We start from the raw sequence: 20,835 nt of genomic DNA, 5'->3' as shown, positions 1-20,835 counted from the left end.
GCGTGACTGGGGCAGGGGCAGAGAGAGAGACCAAAAACCCCAAGCAGGCTGTGCACTGTCAGTGCAGAGCCCAACGAGGGGTTTGAATACAAGGAAGTGTGTGATCATGACCTAAGCCAGATGCTTAACTCACTGGGCCACCCAAGTGCCCTACGAATTCATTTTATTTATACTTACTCTCAAAATTTAGATATTCATCTATTCCTGTTAGATTACATTATGTTCTCTTAGAATTCTTGCTTATTGGTAACCCAAAGTAGGCACTGTTGTTTATGGTAGGTTTGAGCTAGGTAGTTTGTTTTCCTTAATTTTAAGTCATTTTGTAATTTGGTATAAATTTGTATTATTATTTTTTTAATGTTTATTTTTGACAGAGAGACAGCGTGAGCGGGAAAAGGGCAGAGAGGGAGACAAGAGAATCCAAAACAGGCTCCAGGCTCCAAGCTGGCTGCACAGAGCCAAATGCAGGGCTCGAGCTCACAAACTGTGAGATCATGACCTGAGCTGAAGTTGGATGCTCAATTGACCGAGCCACTCAGGCACCCCATTTTGTATTTTCTTTTTAATTAAGGTCTAATTTATATACATTCAGATTCGTCTTTTTTTAGTATAAAGTTTTGTAAGTTTTAACACATAGTTATGTTTCCACTGTGATAAGATATGGAACAGTTCCATCACTGTCATTACTCCACCATTGCTCCTTGTCCAGTGGCTCCTTTGTGGTCAGTCCCTCCTACTGGCAACCACTGATCTATGTTCTGTCTCTATTATAAGAACGTAGTAGGGGCACCTGGGTGGTTGAGCATCCAACTTTGGCTCATGTCATGACCTTGTGGTTTACGAGTTCAATCCCCGGGTTGGGCTCTGTGCTGTCAGCTCAGAGCCTGGAGCCTGCTTCAGATTGTGTCTCCCTCTCTCTCTGCCCCTCCCCCACTCACCATCTGTCTCTCTTTGTCTCTCACTCTCTCTCAAAAATAAAAATTAAAAAAAACATAAAAATTTAAAAAAATGTATAAATGGAGCTGTTCAGGAAATACTTTTTTGAATCTGTTCTTTCACTAGGCATGATGCGTTTGAAATTCATCCATGTTATTTTGTGAATGAATAGTCTGTCCCTTTTTATTACTATTTACTGTATGGATATGGGTGTAGCAGTTTATTTATCTCTTCTCTACTCGAGGTACATTTGGGTTGTTTCCAGTTTCTGATGGTTATGAATAAAGCTGCCATGAACATTTGCATACAGGTTTTTGTGTGAACATAGATTTTTATTTAATTTGGGTAAAAACCTAGGAGTTGGATTGTAGGATTATATGGTTAAATGTATTTTTAACTTTATAAGAAACTTCCAGACCAATTTTTATTTATATATTTTTGTAAGTTTTTTTTGTTTGTTTTTGTTTTTTTTTAGTCTTTGTGAGAGAGAGTGTGAGTGGGGGAGTGGCAGAGAGAGAGGGAGACAGAGGATCCGCAGCGCCCAGGTGGCTTTGCACTGACCACAGCAAGCCTGATGTGGGGCTCGAACCCACAAATTGTGAGATCATGACCTGAGCTGAAGTCGGATACTTAACTGACTGAGCCACCCTGGCACCCCTCCACACCAGTTTTTAAGTTTTTTTTTTTTTTTTTTTTTGTTTACATTTATTTATTTTTGAGAAATAGAGTGAGAGACACAGCGTGAGCGGGGAGGGGCAGAGAGGGAAGGAGACACAGAATCTGAAGCAGGCTCCAGGCTCTGAGCAAACGGTCAGCATAGAGCCTGATGCAGGGCTCGAACCCATGAACTGTGGGATCATGACCTGAGCTGAAGTCAGACGCTCAACCGACTGAGCAACCCAGGTGCCCCTCCACACCAGTTTTTAAAGTGACTGTATCATTTTGAATTCCCTCCAGGAATGCATGAAAGTTCTAGCTGCTCAACATCCTTGTCATTACTTGATTTTATCAGTTTTTCTGATTTTAGCCATCCTAGTGGATATGAAGTATCTCATTGTGGTTTTGATTTCTATTTCCCTAATGCCTAATGTTTAGCAGTTTTTTAAATCTTCTTGAAGAGTTCTTTATATATTCTGTATTCAAGTCCTTTATCTGACATGTGTTGGCAAATATTTATTCCCAACCTGTGATTAGTTGTAACAGTGCTTTTGAAGAGAAGAAACTTTTTTTTTTTTTTTTAAGAGAGAGAGAGCATGTATGGGTGCTTGTGGAGGAGGGGCTGAGTGAGAGAAAAAGAGAATTTTAAACAGGCTCCATGACCAGCACAGAGCTTGATGTGGGGCTCAATCTCATGACCATGAGATCAAGACCTGAGCTGAAATCATGAGTTGGACACTTAACTGACTGAGCCACCCAGGTGCCCTGAAGAAAAGAAACTCTTAATTTTAATAAAGTCTTGTTTATCACTTTCTTATTGGGATTTTGGTGTCATATCTAAGAAATCTTTGCCTAATAAGGGTCAGAAAGATTTTCTTCCATGTTTCCTTTTAGAAATTTTATAGTTTTAGTTTATTACGTTTAGGTAAGTATATGATCCATTTTGAATTTGTTTTTGTGAGGTAGTAAAGTGGTTTCTCTTGCATATGGATATCCAGTTGTTCCAATACTATCTGTTGAAAGGACTAAAGTGAGTTTTTAGTTATTGCTAAAATTTTTTTGGAAATAAATTACCCAGTGATGATTACATTAAGATTGTCTCCTCACTTAAATAATTTTATGATTTAAAATTGAAAGAAAGCATTGCCCGAAATACCCTAAGCTTTAAGTTGCTCACAATTGATATAGGAGTTTGACTTTTGTCTTGAAAAGTTTTTGTACTTATTTTTTAACATCAAAGAATTGTTTATTTCCATAGTCATAATAGTAAATCAAAGAAGAATAATCTTAGAACCCAAGTTCCAAATTCAAGAAATTTCTTAGACTTAGAGCACATAAGAAGAACCATTATATTCTTGAAAATTGAACCACAAAAATTGGGCACAAAATAGTAATGTACTTTCCTTCAGCAGAATTAATTATTCCTTCCTCTGTTCCTATAGTACTTTGTCATGTTTTGTGGTTCTTTTATTACGGTTCTTCTTTCTTTGTTTTACAAATGTGACCGTGTTGGTTCTTTTCACCAAACTCAAGGGCAAAGGCTAAGAATTAGATTTTTATTCCCCAGTGCCTAGCAAGGGCCTAAAACCTGAAAGGCAGCAAAAAATGTTACATTGAATAGTGCAAAAAAAGTTTTTCAGTTCAAGTATTGACGAGTATTGACAAGTACCAGTTGGGTGATAATATACACAGATTTTATGTTACAATATTTCAGTGATTTTAAGGTGTGCATCTTTTCATATTTTGACATTTTGGAAATAGAGTTGTTTCTCCAATTGATGGCATCTTACAGTTGCTTTAGGCCCAGCAGGAGATAGCATGCATGTATTTCAGCTGAGTTCTGCACATTGTTGGGACTACATGTGTTGAACTTTATTACCTTCTAAAATATCTCCAGAAAGATTATACTATGATTTGACAATGAAACAAAAATTGTTGTGTGGGCAGAATGGCCTGGAAACAACAGCAGGGAGTAACTCTGATATTAGTGAAGCCCATGTATCTGTGTCAATAAGAGCTTTTTACCAAAAAAAACCATAAGGAAGAAGAAAGCATTGTATCATTTGAATTGCAAGAGTTTTTTTTTTTTTCTTTTTTAAAGTGCAAGAGTTTTTTTTCTTTTATAAAACAACGATGTGATTTACATTTCATGAGCACCTTAGATTTGATGAAATATGGAAGTTTTGCTTTTTGTGGCCTGCTTAAGAGGAAAATGGGCTCCAAACAATTGCTTGTTGTGTGCCGGCAGATAGAAGACATGCTGAAGACCGGAGTAGGGCATAACGGCACGCTCGTCTAGAATAAAGAGCAATCTGAAAAATACGTGTTTCAAGTTATCTTTCAAGCATTTGAGTTAAGAGACTGGAAATCAATTGATTGATTACTTAAAAGCCAAAAAGACCCAAGATACTGGGTAGTAATCAGTGTGGTTTTATGAAGACCCAATTCTATCAATTCAACTTAATTTTTCTTTTTGAAAAAGTATGTGCTTTTTAGACAAATAATAGGGCTTATGGAAATAAATCAAAAGCAGAACTTCTGTTTCACTTTTATATGACATTATTAATGACAAAGTAGGAAGATGGGTGTGGGTCAGGCATCTGAGTGAATGTTGTTCCAAAAGTACAGACTGAGCAGTCAATAGCCTCTAAAGTATTTATTATATTTGACTTGTCCATCTACCCAACTTATTGACCTCTTTTTTAATTCTATTTCCTATCACCTCCTAAGTTCAGAAGAGAAATCCAAATGACCTTGGCAAAACTGATGCCTATTTTGATTAAATATGGATATAGTTTTAGTAATGACAGTGAAAGATAGTGGTCTACCTTATAAGGTTTAATCTTTTCTCCACATAAGGGAGCTGGAGAAACAATATTGTGGGGTTCCCTTCAGATACAAAATTGTAATAGTTAGTATTTTTTTAAATAAATGGTCTATAATAAGGTCTAAGCCATATTCTAATAATTTAAAATGCACTGATATATTATAATTTAGAATTATCTTATATATTATTTTTTAGAATTATCTTATATATTATTTTAAGATACAAAATGAAATTTAAAATATATGGGGAATGCCAAAAGCTCTTTTTCTGATTAATTTTTTTAAAGAAAATTTTTGCATTAAAGAAACAATAATTCTCCAAATCTTTGAGCATTTACCTTGTGTACAGTTACCAGTCATGGTAGGCAGTGTATTATTAACTCTTTACTTGAGGCATACCACATCATAGGGGAGTGTTCTTAATCTTATGTCATATACCAAATTGGTATTACCATTTTTAGTCGTCTTTTATAATTCTAATGTGTTATTAACTCAAAGGATGAGAATAAAATAAAAAATTGTAATATTTAAATTACATCCAGGTTTATTTGATTATTCTGAAGTTAATACCAGCACTTTACTGTTTTGAGGTCATCGTGTGCTGATTTATAAAGATTTCTGGTTGGTGGAATGCTGAATACATCTGTTCTTTTGCTGTATTTGTATATTGCTTATGTAAATACAGGACAAACATGTGAACTTTTCCCTTCTAAATCAGTGTTAATTCAACTCTGGAATAGCGTGTAGTAAAGTTGTCATTAAAGACATTATTAACTTGTGCTCCATTCTAAGTTACGACTTTGTTGCTTTTGTCAAGGTCATCGATGATCTCCCTGTGGTTGGCTTTCAATGTTCTTACATGATCTTCAACAGCATTTGTCTTTCCCTTCTCCTGGAAACAGTTTTTAATACCTTCCAGGGTACCACACTCCCTCGATTTTCCTCCTGTTTCCCTGATCTCTCCTTCTAAGTCTCCTTGCTTATCCTTGCCCTTCTCTCTGACCTCTTCATGCTGGGGTGCTATAGGGCTCATTTCACTGTCTTCTCCGTATGTGCCCAGTCCCTTGGAATGTCATTCTGTTGGATTTGCTTTAAGCAGCATTGGTATGCTTGTGACTCCCAAATTTATATTTCCAGCCCAGAACTCTTCTCTAGACTCCATATTCCTATAACCAGTAGCTACGACACATCTCCATCTGGGTGAGATGTCCACACTTAATCCCAGTATTTGTCACCACCTGCCTGCTGCCTTCTCTCCCTGCAGACTCTCCCATCTCAGTTAGAGGCAGCTCTGTTCTTGTTGCTCAGTTGGTTCTTCTCTTTCTTTCTTATCCTCATTCAGTCTGTTAGGAAATCCCGTTAGCTCTACTTTCAGATTATACCCAGATTCTGACCGCATCTCACCACCTCCATTCCTACTACCCTAGGCCAAGCCACCATCATCTCCTACCTGGATTATTGCTTCCCTGTTATGGTCTTTTTTCCACACAGCCTACAGAGTAATTATCTTAAAATGAAAGTCCAGTTATGTCATACATGTTTTGAAGTCCTCCAGGTGTTCCTTGCTTTACTCAGAGGAAGAAGTACTTAGAGTAGCCTGTAAGATCCTATAGGATAAGGAGTATAGGCTCCTATACTCTTTATAGGAGCCTATACTCTTTATAGGATCCTATAAGTCAGACCGTATAGGTCTGACTTTTTTCGTCTACTAGTCTTCCCCTGTACTCAGCCTTATCAACCCCTTTGTTGCTTTTGAAACAGACTAGACAGAGTCCATCTCTGGGCCTTGGCACTGATTTTGCCTGGAACAACATTTCCATGCCCATTCCCTGTCTGCAGGGCTCTGTGTATAGTTCTCACTGAAGTCATTTGTAGGGCACCTCCCAGGGGTGTGCGTTGTCAATCTGCCCAGCTCTGTGCTGTAACTCTACCCACTTTAAATCTTTGTATAAATGTCGCTTGTCTGTGAAGCCAGTCCCAAACACCCAATTTAAATTTAAAGTCATGTTGGCTTTTCTGATCTCACTTTTGTTCTGTTTTACCCCTCCCCACCGTGGCATTTGTCACTTCCTAGTACTATATTACTTGGTTGATTTATTTGGTATTTCAACTATCTTCTTCCCCTTTTTAGAATGTAAGCACCACAGAGGCAGATATTTTCAGTTATTTTACTTACTGTCTACATCATGCGTGTAGAGTGATACCTGGCACATAGGTAGATGCTCGACAAATATTTGTTGAATAAATAAGATATCTTAGATGTATTTAAAGTAGAGGAGATGGAAGATTAAATCAATGAGTTTTTGAATTTATCACATATAGAGCTACTAGGACGATAAAATTTCAGTTTTTTAAGGTTTTATTTTCCACCCAGATATATCCATATGTGCTTTATGTCACAGAAAAAATTGGTTTTCAGAAAACTGATATTCAGAAAACTTGGTAATTTGTGAAGCAAAGGAATTTCAAGTGATAATACCACTCAGTAGCTATGTTTGATAAAACTTTTCCAAGCCTAATTAGCATCTGTGGATCTTCGAGTAGCAATTAAAAAATCTCTGCATGTTATTTATTGACTCATAAATAATATTATAGCTTGCTTTATTATTTATGGTGTAAAATAGTGAAATCTGAGTGTTATTCAACTGTAAATATTGATCAAGTCATTAACATCATTAGTGAATTAAGCTACCACAGTTTTTTTAAGTGATTAAGTAATGACTTAGGATAAATGACATAATTATATTTTTATCATCACATGGTACCCTCTCTGTAAAATGATGACACGGCCAGTGTTTACATGTAAGCGAAAGGAGGTTTTTTTTTTTTTTAACAAGTGGAAAGAACATTTGTCCGAGGATTTAAAACATTACATACCTCTAGTGTAACAGCCCTTACTGATCTCGTATATATTCCCAGCCTCCATTAACATGATTTGAAAAGAGGGGTTGCCTTACCTTCTTCACAGTTATGATGCCAACTTGGAAATTGGGATCTGTGTTAATGTCAAAGGCATCTGCACCGTCTCCATCCACGATGGTGTATTTCATCTCTGCATTGATTCCCTCATCCAAGTCCTTGGCAAATACTCTACCCACAGTGGAGCTAACTGGAGCTGATTCCAACACACTCATCTGATAATGTTCTGTGAAGAAAGGTCAGAACATGCATTCGTGTAATCTGTTCCTATAAAAAATGCCTCAATAGTGTCAAATCATATCAGACATGCTGGGCAAAATGCCTTCCTCCTGGTTTAAGAATTAAAACTTGAGTTTTACAGAGGAAAAACTGGAATCCAGACAGGCTGAGCAAACATTATGAGGTCATAGTCTATACTGGATGTTTGATAAGGAGGGACCAAAATAGCTTGACCTAATCCTAAGAATAGGACAGGATGAAGGGTGCCTGGGCAGCTCAGTTGGTTGCGAGTCCAACTTCAGCTCAGGTCATGATCTCATGGTTCAAGCCCCACATCAGGCTTGCTGCTGTCTGAGCAGAGCCTGCTTCGGATCCTCTGTCCCCCCCCCCCCCCCCCACCCTTGTCCCTACCCCACTCATGCTGTCTCTCAAAAATAAATGAACATTAAAAAAAAAAGAATAGGACAAGATGAAAACAAAAATATTTCTTCTCCACCCCCCTTGTTAACGTTTCTATATTTTTGAGAGTGGGGGAAGGGTAGAGAGAGGGACAGAGAATCCCATGCAGGCATCACACTGTCAGTGTAGAGTCCAACACGGGGCCTGAACCCATGAACTGTGGGATTATGATCTGGGCCAAAATCACGAGTCAGACGCTTAACTGACTGAGCCACCCAGGTGTCCCCAAAATATTTCTTCTCTCAGTGACTCTACCTTCAGAGTGGAAGGAATTATCTTGCTTTCCAATCTTTCAGTCCCTCCTAATGAACTATTTCCCCAAATGTTAATTCCTTCTGACAAAGGAAAAAATAGGATTGCAAAGTATGTATTTATTCTGTTCACACTTGAAATGCCCACGTTTTCCTTCGTGGCCTGGCCAGCATATGGAGTTTCTAGCTCTGTCCACTTGCCCATATTTAGTGGGGATCAGTGAGCTCTAAATGAGGAACAGCCACAAAGAGCAGCTCCAGCTACTCTACGACCAGCTTCCAGCTCCGTGTGTTGTCCATCAGTGCGTCCTTGCCCTCAGCCCTGCCCACTGCAGACCTCTGTTGTGTTTTGTTCTCTTGTTCCAGGTTAGAATATCCCAAAAGTCGTCACATCTGTGAGAATCTCAGAGTTGGAAATGTTCTCCTTTTCAACTTGATATTTTGAATTCACAATTAAATTTAGTTCATTTTCATTTTCAAAGAGTTGTGTCTTCACTAACTTACCTTCTCTGGGGCTCAACTTTTTGACGTTCTTCATTATTTTGTCAATCAAAATGTGACTGAGTAAATAACAAAGAAAATCACACAATCACATTTTCAGTATGTTCATGGTCTCTTATTCTAATATGTATTGGCAAGCTACAGGGAAGCCTGGGATGTAAGGGCTTGAGTTTCACAAAGATTTGGGGAGGTTGATAGCACCCAACCAGCTCACAGCACCCTCCCTTGTACAGGAAAAGAAATAAAGCCTGTTCTTTGCAAATATGAGCCAGGAAATTGCTAAGTTCTGTACTAAGCTGGCAGGCACTTGGATTTCATGATCTCTTTCCATTCTCTTCCAAAGTTGTTGAGGATTATTGCAGAACTTTTGGGAAAAACTAATAAGTATTTTTCCCACACCAGGAAAGCTACACGTTCTGTGTTTAAACAAGCATATACGTAAGATTTCTACACATGATGGATTGTATTAGAAATAAATAGCCTAAGATCTTGATACTCCTTTGTATTTGGTTCAGTTAAAAGTAACTGAGCTTGCTCAATATAAAATAATAGTTGTGTCATTTGGTCAACATCCCATGATCAAATTATGGTAATATTTATAAGAAAGAAGGAAAATTGAATTTTTAAAATGAGCAGTCAAGGGGTGCCTGGGTGGCTCAGTCGGGTGAGCATCCAGCTCTTGATTTCATTCCAGGTCATGATCTTGGGGTCGTGGGATCAAGCCCTATATCAGACTCCATGCTCAGTGTGGAGGGAGAGGGGGAGAGAAAATCCCAAGCAGGCCCTGTGCTGACGGTGCAGAGCCTGACACGGGGCTCAAACCCGGGAACTGTGAGATCATGACTTGAGCTGAGATCAGGAGCTGGATGCTTAACTGACTAGGCCACCCAGGCGCCCTAATGACGATTACTTTTATGTATTTACATTTCATCTTCTGTGCAACATAGTCCATGCTTTTACTCTACGCTGGATTCTCCATTATTTTGAAAAAGTGACAACTCAAAATGTTTGCTTTAGAATGGGTGTTAAGATGTTGGCTTGCGGGGCAGGACTAAAACCCTGGTTCTCGTTGTGTTGTGTGATGCCGTTGTGAAGTTGGCAGGTTTGGGGTGATAGGAGTTTCCTGCGGTTTGTCCAAATTCACACACTTAGGAGCTACATAATAATGTGGTTTTTTGCCCTGTTTTCATTGGAGATACCCTCTAGTGTTAAATTTAAAAAGCCAAATAGGGTAGTTTAAGGATGTTCAAGAATCTATAATATATATATAGTATATATATAGTATAAATAGTATAGTGTACATATATATACAGTGTATATAATCTATAGTGTGCAATAGGAGCCATTCGTGAAGTAATAAAGATAGAACCCACAGAATCAGCAAAGCAGTAAGAAACCAATCCATATGGCATTTCACAAACTGTTCCACGATGCACTGCTCTTCAGTATGGTAGAGCCAGGCAGCTTCTCAGCCTACTTGCTTGTGCCATTCGTGAAATTCTTACCTAGTGTTCTGCCTTTCTGTTTCATAAAATCTCATGGGGGTCTTTGTGTACACCAGTTGTATGTGAGTATTTGAACTTCTCCTATCTTTCAGAGATAAAGGAGATGGCTCACTTGGTCTGTCTGATTCAGAATATAGCTACTCAGCTACTAGTCTGGCTTGACTCTGGTTTTAGTTTAGTTTAGTTTTTTTTTTTTTTTTTAAACCCGATTTCCCTGGTCAAGTCTTTCACCTGGAATTGTGGGTGCTTTCACCTGGAATTCTCATTTCTCCAACGGCTCCCTTTAGGCATCTGATTCTCAAATTCCCTTCTCCATTGCTGGGCTCCATTCCACAGTTACAGCTCTGTATTTCCACCTTCCTTAAGGACATTCAATCAGATTGTCCTGCTGTCACTTCATATTCAAATCCGTATTTGTCTTCCTCCTTCCCTGCCACTGGTTCCATTATGCATCCTCTATTTCCATCAGTACTACGATTCTTCTCCCTGTCACCCAGACTTAAAACATCGTAGTCATCTTTGACTCCACCCTCTGCCATGTTTCCTTCAGCCAGGAAATCAGGAGACAGAAATCCATGTTTTCTTGTTAGTCCCACTCCAGTCCTTCTGCTGTTTCTTTAAGTCCCTATTAGGTCAAATCTCGACCATTGTAAAAGCCCCCTGACAGGTTCCCCAGCTTCTAGCCTCCACTTTTGTCAACCCCTCCTGTACCTGGCTGTCAGATTAGCCTTCTTTTATGTCTCTGTCTTGCTCAAAAACTTTTCAGTGACTTCCTTTAGAAATATAACACATTTGAAACACTGAAGAGCACGTCTCCACTTTTAGGCGGTCTTTGAACATAAAATTCCGTTCCCTACTTTATTTCCAGGTCTTTCTGTTGTAGATATATATATATATATATATATATATATATATATATATATATATACACACACACACATATATGTATATATATTTTCCCTTACATTTTGATTCTACTCGAATGAGCTGTAGGAAAGCAGAGATTTTGTTTGTTTTGTAAACCGCTCTATGTCCCATACCTAGATGGTGCCCAAAACAAATATTTTTTTGAATGACTGAATGGCTTCCCCCTTCTGGAATGTCCTCCTTTCTTTCTATTTAAATCTTTTATATGTTTCAGTCCCCTGTTGAGGTATCATCCTTCTGTGAAGGCTTCTTAGTTCATTGTGAAAGTTTCATTCTGCACTACTCAACTGGCATGGCAAATCTACTTGTTGGTTAACTTCCGATGAGTTTAGAATATGTACTCCCCAGCTGAATTTTAAGCTTCAAGGGGGCAGCAACTGGATCTCAGGTATCTTGTATCCCTCATGGCCGGTGCCATTGCAAAGCAGGTACTTGGTACTCTTGTGAGTTGACTGGTTAAGTAGTTAGGCTGCTATGTGTTCACCTACAGTTTTGGCTTAGTTTCTCTGTGTGCATTCTCAACAGGGCAGTATTGTCTCCTAGGGGACAAACATTGGTTCGGGGAAGGGGGAGATCTGAAAAAAATAATGTTAGATGCTACAGTGGTTTGTAGCTTTCTAAAGTTCACCCCTATCCAACAAAATCTTATTCCTTACTATTTAATTTTATGGGGCAGGGTGCAGGGCATGACGATCAAGGAAAAAAAAAAAGTTTAGAAGAGCTCCAGAGAGAGGTGATAATGAAAAAAGTGAGAAACATTGGTATAGTGCCATGGGATGTTGGGACCCAGAAGGGAAATTTTTATGTGAGAATTGCACAATAAATGTATGAAGGGAACCCATGGATAATTGAACTTAAGGAGGAACTCAGACTGCCCTTTTTCTTTCATTTCTGTAATAGGTGCATCCCTCTGGCCTGAGATCTATACTCTCATTGGTTAGGTACTCACTCTGGGGAAAGCGGGGTGGGTTATCATTGACATCTGAGAGGGTGATGTTGACCGTTGTGGTCCCAGCTAACCCTCCAAGCTGCCCTCCCATGTCCTTGGCTTGGATAATCACTTCATAGTATTCTTTGGCTTCTCGGTCCATGTTCATGAGAGCTGTCCTAATGACACCTGCAGGGCAGAAAAGATTTTGTTTTCATTTTTATTTTTTTTTTAAAGTTTTGTTTATTTTTTGAGAGAGAGAGAGAGCTCTTGTGCGCGTGCACACACGAGTGGGGGCGGGGGCAGAGAGAGAGAGGGAGAGAGGGAATCCCAAGCAGGCTCTGCACTGTCAACGGGAACAGGCTCAGTCCCACGAACCGAACTGTGAGATCATGACCTGAGGTGAAACCGAGTCAGATACTTAACCGACTGAGCCACCCAGTTGCCCTAAGATTTTGTTTTTAAAAATAAAACCACAAATGCAGTGTTTAAGATGGGCTTCTAGGTTTCTCCCTTGTGCATTGTTAATATCTAGAGTCGAGATGCAAGTCATCTGTGTTTTATTAAACTTGAGGTCAGGAGTCTAGCTTCAAAAAAATGCTGTGCTTAATTAAACAATTGGTGAGTAGGCCCTGTTCCCTCAGGAAGAGCTCAGAGCCCATTTCCTTTGGCAGCATTACCGGGAGAGAACAGGAGGTGGCAGCAGTGTTCTCCAACAGAGTTAGGGACTTGCAGTCCGGGCCGATTTCAGGGGTCTCTGTCTTACCAGAGAAAACTGGGGCTTTGCGTCTGGAAAACAAAGCCTCATATGTCTGCAAATCTGTGATTTTAGATTTCCCTCTTTCAGCTTGCTCTTTCTTCAGCCCCTAGAGCCTTTGTAGTGTGAATGACTTTTCTTTAGGCAGCTCACTCCTAGTCTGCTTTTCCCTGCCTCCCCTATACCTGTAAGCAGGTTTGGAATTCTGATACGCTTTCTTTTCTTATATATCCATTCGGTTTTGTTACATTCTGCTTACCTCTGTGCTTCACTGATTTCTGTGAGCTGGGACATGAAAGATGCTCTGTTGGGTTGTTCATTTTTAACATGCGTAAGGGACGAACTTCCCCAGACAGTGAGGAGCAGCATCACATTGTGATGATACAGTGCCATTTAAGAAGAGGGGTCTAAATCAAAATCCAGTGAAATGTGTTGTTTTGATCCTGTGGAGGATGTGCTGTAATGTTTTATCTCCCTTTTAGCCCTGCTACTTAGAAAAGTTGACTTCTCTAGCACTCTAGGCAAAGATTAAAGGCTTGTTTACTGCAAGTTTACAGCATGACCCTGGGCTAAATAGACCTTTTGCATGCAAACAGAAGACATTGGGAACCACAAACCTGTCACCAGTTTACTCCTGTAGTGTATATATTGCATTATAGTAACAACATTCTTAAGTGAAATATGCAGCATTTTCCTTTTTTAAAATGCCCAATGGGTACAGCAATAACTATCTTTTCATGTATTTTTGACCTTAACACTAAAGATACCCCCTGGGAGCTGTCAAAATAATGTAAGGTTCCTCTTAGGATATAAAGGACACATTACCCTCTTCTTCTGTATTTTTCTTCCCTGTGGGCATCTCCTCACTACCCCCCCCCCCCCCCCCATTTGTAGAATTGTTAAAGTTACTGTTTTATAGAAGTCCCTCACTGCAACCTTTTTTCTTTCCTCCTACTAATTTATACTCCTTCACTTTCTACTTTTATGATATAATTTTCTGAATGCCTGGTTCCCCTTAGGACTTCTGGAAAAAAAAATTCTATCAGGTTGCTAATGGAAATGTATTTTTTTTTTTTCAAATGGAGAGGTGACTTTGAGTGTTCACCATTGACTCTACCTCTGTGACTGTAAGTTTCTTCACTCAAGTTCCTTGTTAATTACTCTTAGGTCTTCAATTTTCTGGTATGTAAAATGGGAATAATGGCGCACTCATGTGTTTCATGAGTTCACAAGAATAATGGGAGGCTCAAATATGGTAATGTCTGTGAAAGTGTTTTAAAAGGAAGAAAGATTGGCACAAGTGCAAGATAATGATAAAACAAATTCTGTAGTCAAAACTCTCAGGTAGAACTGAAACAAAACAGAAAAACAAAACCAAACTTCTGTCTTTTCTGCCACATTCCTCCTTACCCATCCAGTTCTTTATGCTGTCCCCCCTGCTAGAGCTTCCCACTCAGTACCTGCCTTTTGGGGGGCCACATCTCATGCTCTGTGCTCTTTCCCCCGCCTCAACAAAACCTGTGCGTCCCAGCATCCATTTATTCTGGCCGTGTTTTCTGCTTAGTGCAGGGTGGCTCAGTGGGAAGAACATCAAACCACATGTCAGGGGACATATCTCTAAATAGAAGTACTTTGTTAGGTCTCAGTTCTCAATTTCCTTATCTGTTAAGTGACCAGTGATGGACTGGATGATTCCCCTAAGGCTCTTCATAGTTTCAAAATCAATGATCCTAGTTCTCTAGCAAGCCCAGGTTAATGTGTCAATCCTCTCAGGTCTTTCTGGAGAGATAAAAGATATTCCCTGGGGATAAATTCAGCTGTAGGAGTTATTGAAGGCTAGTGAGGCTATACCTTTGTGTAGGCAGGCTTTCTGGCCTCTCCAGTCACATTTGGTACACTGTCTATACGTAGCCCTGCTCTTACCCACCGGGGCAGTGCTGGTTTCCTGTCTTAATCCTAAAGCTTGTAAACAATCTCCTTTGTTTTATACGGTCCCTAGAGAGTCCTTGAAAAGGAGAGTTGAGTTTGCCGTAAGCAGCAGTTATAAATTAATAGGGAATAAAGCAACCACCTCCCACAACTTGCATCAGATACCTGTTTTGGAGTCCACAGAAAAATATGGCTGGCCCTGGAGAATGCTGTATACTACCCGGGCACTGTTGCCGTAGGTTGGATCATCAGCATCTGTGGCTGTCACCTGGATGACAGAGGTCCCTGAGGAAGAGAGATGATGGAAACCTGTTCAAGTTGAATTGCTAAAGGCCGGATGCAGTCTGGAACGGGCATTTGGAATTGTTACGTTTGTTTCCTTGGGAGCATCCCTTTTGAGGTCAGGTTTCCATAACTCCTATCTGGTGCCTCTCTAGTGGGACAAGAGTTATTTGTGTTTTAAATTCTTAGTAACCAGCAAGAGGAACACAGCCTTTGGGTTCTTCATTGCTCTTTTGATAATACCAAAATGCTTCTTCCTCATGAACCAAACATGTATCCGTCTATCATCTGTCTTTTAAGAATCAGAACCAAATAACCATGCTAGGCTTATTATTACTATTATTTTTTAATATGACTGATTTCAGTGTCTGTGTAGTTTCCTGCCTAAGGACTTGGTTATCATTTTTGGTCCAGTTTTATACTTTGTGAGCTGTTGTGCACATTCTCTCTTTCTGGGTATAAAGAGGGCGATCTTCTGTAGAACTGCTTTTTGTGAGAATCAGTGACTCTCCACCTTACCCACTGGTGACATTTCTGGCACAGTGGCGACATAAGGTCCATCCAGGAACTTGGGCTCATTGTCATTGATGTCTTGGATTTTGATGATGAACTCAGACTCCGGCTCCATAGGCCTGCCTGTTCTCCTGTCCAGGGCTTGAGCCCTTAAAGTGTACTGGGCCCTTTCCTCTCGATCAAGCCTCTGAATGGCGTGGATGTCTCCAGTGGTATCGTCGATGGTAAACACGATGCCTGCACCTTCTCCTGAGAGGATGTATTTGATGGATCCATCCCCTCTGTCCATGTCTGAATGGAGCTGGGGAAACAAACAGAGAAACTTGAAATCTCATTATGGATATGAACAGGTGTTGGAAATAAATGGATTGTCAGTTTGGTCCAAACTTATGACCTCTTTTCAAACAGTAGTAATTTTTTTTTTCACTCAAGTGTTTAAAATGTTGATCTACAGAGAATTACCATACGTTGAACATGATTGTATCAAGGAGCAAATACAGACTGATGAGTAAGTAAAGTTTTTCCATATCACATTCAGTATCCTAGACTTACCACTATATCTTTAGGTTCTTTTCCCTGAGAAGTCTAGAAAACAGGAATTCTGGAAGTATAGGCGCCCAGCATGAGAATAGAAGCAAGTATCGTAAGGAGGAACCTAGCTTTTCCACTTAAGAAAAAAATGAACAAGCCTAATATTTAAAAGTAAAGTTTTTGACATAAATTAAGTTTTTGAGTTTCAAAAACCTGCTGATGATTCAAGTTGCCTGAAAAACTGATGAATGGATTTAAAAATAGGCTGTGGCCACTGTACTGGAAATTGTAAGTGACTTCCAGGGACTCTTGAAACTCTCTGATGCTGTGGTCCTAATCCAGTAATTGCATTCGTTAGGACTATGAGTGCTTGTGTTTCAGGTGTCAACATGGGTTTACCAGAGGTGGTTATTATTTGCATGAATGTATCTCTCTTTGGTGGGACCGTTTCCTGGGCTTGTCCTTGAACCACTCAAATCTGTATGTGGATGGGGACATGCTTTTATCTGCCCATCCAACTGTGTTTTCTACTGGATTACTCTGTCTGTAATGACTGATGCACTCTCAAAAGGAGTCCGGGGCCCTGTATTCATAGTAGGCCTAGAAAGACGTTTCTTCTGCATCTGTAATTACAGATATAGTTCTATGGCAAGAATCCTGGAATTTTGTGTTATCATATAATAAGAGTTTCTCTCTGAAGGAGGCTGCCACTAGGTCTGTGGTTGCCTGGGTTTTAGCACTTTGCACAGTTCAGAGATTTAGTTTATAAATCAGGCAACCCGGTGTTACGCTTAAGCTAGTGGGGCAGATAAATGGGGTCTAAAACACGAAGGCGGTTATAAATTGAGGGCCCTTGACAAAGTACTGGATGTTTGTTAGTCTCAAATTTCTGATATTATAAATGTGGAGAACATCATTAATACTTACTTTGAAGGGTTGTTGGGATCATTAGAAATTAATGGATGTAAAGCACCTGGCACACTGTCTTTCCCATAATAGGAGCGCTACAAATGGGGCCGATTATGATGATGATAGTAATGGTGATGTGCATAGAGAAAAGGGTCTTAACAGCCCCAAATCTTCTCTGCTTCCTTCAAATCTTCAAGAGTTTAGCAGAGACGGCTGAAACCACCTGTTGGCTTTTTTATTATGCACAGTCTAACAGTAAAAGCTGCAGAAGGCTGCCTGAAGCATTGCTGGGACAGTGTTACTCTGAGGATTAGGTGGCACAGATACCAGGAGAACACCTGAAAAATGTATTCACGGCATCCTAAGACAAGGGTGGGTTTGGAGGTTGTGGCTGGCTCTGAGGTGATCTCAGATTGACTCACGGCCAAATCATGCAGGCAACTGTTTTGCCGCCTAGAGGAATTCAGCTGTGTCTTATCTAGAGAAGAGAAATAAGAGAATAAAATTGACTGAAAAAATAGCTGTGGATTTTTTTTCTACTTCAAGAATTCGATTTAGAATATGCAATTCTCACGTTTCCTCATACCGTATACAGTATTATTTTTTGCAATCTGAATCTTCTAATAATGCAGTTAAAAAACAAAAAAAAAAAGAGGTGGCCTGCTCTTATTGTGTAGAATAGAAAGCCGTTTTGTTGGGACCTGGCCACAAAGAAATGAAAATCCATTCCATCGGGAGCTATGTTTCCAGGCAAAGGGATGGAATTGGGCGAAGGAGGACAAGGACCTCAGGATGTTTTTTAACTTAAAAAAAGTTGCTGAGTATATATGTTTTAAGACATGTAATCTTAAGGCATGTGACATAGAACATTTACTTAGAATGAGATAGGTTCATTTAGGGCATGGCAGATTATTTAGGGGGAAAAGAAAAGAATATCTGACATGAAGTACACAGGACTGTTTTGAGGTGTTCTGCGTATTATCTAAAAAGTTTTATCTTATGGTCCTTAAAAAAAAACTAAGCATGCTCTCTATCATTATAGGCCAAACATAAGTGTTCTGCCTGTGGGGAGAGCTTAATAAATAACAGAAGACTAACATCATTGCTGCTGCAGGGGGTTCTAGTTCCTTAGGAGCCATCCGGCTGGCTGAGGTCAGTATAATCTGGGCTGAACCTCAGATCTGTTCTCTGTTTTTGTCAGTGCTGGGAGAAGAATTTGAGGAACTCTGTATGGTAGGTTCCTTGAAGGCGGGAACCATGTGGCTTTCATCGCAGTGTGGGTTCTCACATGCAGCAAATGCTCAGCACAAGTGTATCGAATGGGGCATGTAGCGTACAGGGTTAGGTTTAAAGCATTTTGTGGGATCTTGTTCCCTTTGTCTCAGAAGAGCTAGCAAGCATCTTGCAGGTAGCTTCTGTGTGTGTGTGTGAGCCCGTGTGCAAGAGGGAGAGGTGAGAGGGAGGGAGGAAGGAACAAGAGGCATGATGAGCCTCTCGTGAACAGGAAGAGATGGGGACCAGCTATGAAAGGGACCAGAATCTGCTTACACAGAACTGTTTTCTGAGGAATATCATTGTATCAGTTCAGGATCCAGTCAGGGAACAAAACCTAAACGAGTTATGTTCGCAGAGTGAATTTAATATGGAGGATTGAAAAGGCAAAAAGGGAACATGGAAGTATTGGAGAGAGAGAGAGAGAGAGAGAGAGAAATTCCAGGAAACAGCTAGCGTCCCTCTGGCTGGGGGAACAGAGGGCAGCAGTTGGCGCTTCTGGAATCTAGATGTTTGGAGGAGGCTGGGCCTGAGGCATCCAAGGAGGGAGCGCGGCCGCCTGGGGCTGGGGCTTCAGGAGCTCAGTGGACATGCCTCTATCACGCACTTCTCTCAGACTTCAGACTCTGATTTCTGAGAAGGGTGTGCCATCCAGTCGTGCTGCTATTGTTGAGGGGGTGTGGCGAGGCTGGTGCTGTGCTGGGGGTGGGGGAAGCATCCAGGAACTGGAGCCATTTGCTGGCTTCCAGGAACAAGTCCCTTCTCCCTCTTCCTGCCTCTGGTTCTCCCTCTAGTACATTGTACCGTCAGAACCCAAGGGGGAGCTGGTCGGGAAAAGTCTGCGTCCTGACATCACCGTGTGGAGTATGGTAAGGTGAACACAGAGCCGAGAGACCCCAGCTTCCGGAGCAGCTTGGTAGTGCGCGTTTAATATTAGGGTTTACCAGCCGTAGAAGACACGTTTGGTTGCGACCGTGGCAAACATGAGACGTTGACGGTTTTCCCGAAGTCACTCAGCAGATTGGCAGTGTACTAAAAATGTGTTTTCCGTTTCACCGTATCTAATTCAACTAACACTGTCTGAGTGCCAGCTCTTCTGAAGAAGGTAAGGAGCTTCTGGAATGGAGTTGGCAGCACATGCTCATGCACATCTTGGGAGAACATTCTTCTCCCCCAAATCCAGGCAGAATAAGACAGGTGGATATCCTACTTACCCTCGTAATGCTTCAGTTCAGCTAAAGGAGTAGTGAATGATGGGCAGTCCATGTAGATTGTGACAAATCTTGGTTGATTTAGGATTTTAAAATCAAGGGTGATTTTCACTCTTTTTTGGTCGTCTTTCATAGTGCCTCGTACAATTCCAGGAATGCAGTAGTGCTTCCACTTTGTGGTCAGACAGCTGCCGTGGAGCTGTGGACCTCAGCATGCCTTGGAACTGCAGCGTCGTGCCCAGGCACAGGCTCTCTGCATCCCCGTCTTTGCATATGTCAATATAATCTAGCTTTAACTTGACACTACCTTGTCCCTGGAAAGCCCAGTGTGGGTTTTATAAGGCCATACCAATTACAGCCAGTAATTGTTGCCATACTCCTTCTGAAATAGGCAAATACTCAGGCAGGCTCTCTAAACAGACATCTTCCAGAGCTCAAGGTGACAAACTGAATGCCCCTGGGGGGAGAGGGAGTGAAAGTGGATGAATTCTCTTTCATAACAAAGTGAGGGCGGAGGGAAGTGCCTGGGTAAGTGAATATAAAATGTGGAGGTCACACCCCACTTCAGTGGCTGCGCAGTGTTGGTTGAACAAGGTGGCTGAAGAGATGCACGCAGGGTGTCCTGTGTCCTGGGTTGGGGTAGTTAGGAAAGGGTGGGCACTAATCATGAGTACTCGAGGGTGCTACACAGCCAAGCATTCCCAGCGGCAGGAAGCAGTCAGGCTTGCTTGGATTCCTGGTGTCACCCTAACGCCATCGACTCTTGTGTGTATTTCTTAGGGCCAAATCTCAGGGCAGTGAAAAGGAAAACCCGTGGCTTCAGTGTCAGATTTCCTGTTACCTTCTTTGTAACTGGGGGCAGTAAGCATAACCTCTCTGAGCCGTGTTCGGTCGGCTGAATATCGGAAAGTGGTGAATCATACTCGCCTCACAGCATTGTTCTGATGGTTAAGTGACCTGCTCTGTGTGACTGTGCCTGGCACGTGGTCCTGTGGAAGCCCGGTAAAACGTTAGGTGCCCTCGTCTTTCTGTAGTTTTATATGTCCAGCTGTGTGCTGGGTGCTCAGGGTTGGAGAAGCGTAGGGAAGGCTACAGATGGCATCTCCGTTTCCACCCACGGGAGAAGGGAAGGGGGCTCTAGACTGTACATGCACACAAAGCAACTACTGAATACAAATGTATTTTCCGAAACTTACTTTAGCAGTAGCCGTGTATGTCTAGTTGGAAGAAATATTTTACGAATAATGAGTAGCTAGAAGCCTTTGGAATTCTGAATAGATAGAAGATGTGTTCATGATGGCAG

The 20,835-nt window shown here is 40.8% G+C and overlaps 1 protein-coding gene across 4 annotated transcripts in view; it reads right to left on the bottom strand.

The window, feature by feature from the left end:
• The window catches only part of CDH20 (cadherin 20), a 209,269-nt gene that overhangs the window by 26,761 nt on the left and 161,673 nt on the right, over positions 1-20,835 (bottom strand). For 3 of the 4 annotated variants that reach the window (XM_086683133.1, XM_086683136.1, XM_086683134.1), the window contains exons 3-6: positions 15,616-15,910; positions 14,980-15,099; positions 12,150-12,317; positions 7,377-7,564 (exon numbers count right to left, since the gene is read on the bottom strand). In XM_086683133.1, the coding sequence (XP_086539259.1) occupies positions 7,377-7,564; positions 12,150-12,317; positions 14,980-15,099; positions 15,616-15,910 (771 nt within the window). The remainder of the gene's footprint in view (positions 1-7,376; positions 7,565-12,149; positions 12,318-14,979; positions 15,100-15,615; positions 15,911-20,835) is intronic. The other variant, XM_086683135.1, reaches the window with a different exon arrangement.

This window comes from Puma concolor, chromosome D3 (genome assembly GCF_028749965.1).
Source record: "Puma concolor isolate L17-30 chromosome D3, mPumCon1.1.hap2, whole genome shotgun sequence".
Classification (NCBI taxonomy): domain Eukaryota; kingdom Metazoa; phylum Chordata; class Mammalia; order Carnivora; family Felidae; genus Puma; species Puma concolor.
The sequence above is the reverse complement of the archived record's forward strand: the minus strand, read 5'-3'. Positions and strand labels throughout refer to the sequence as shown.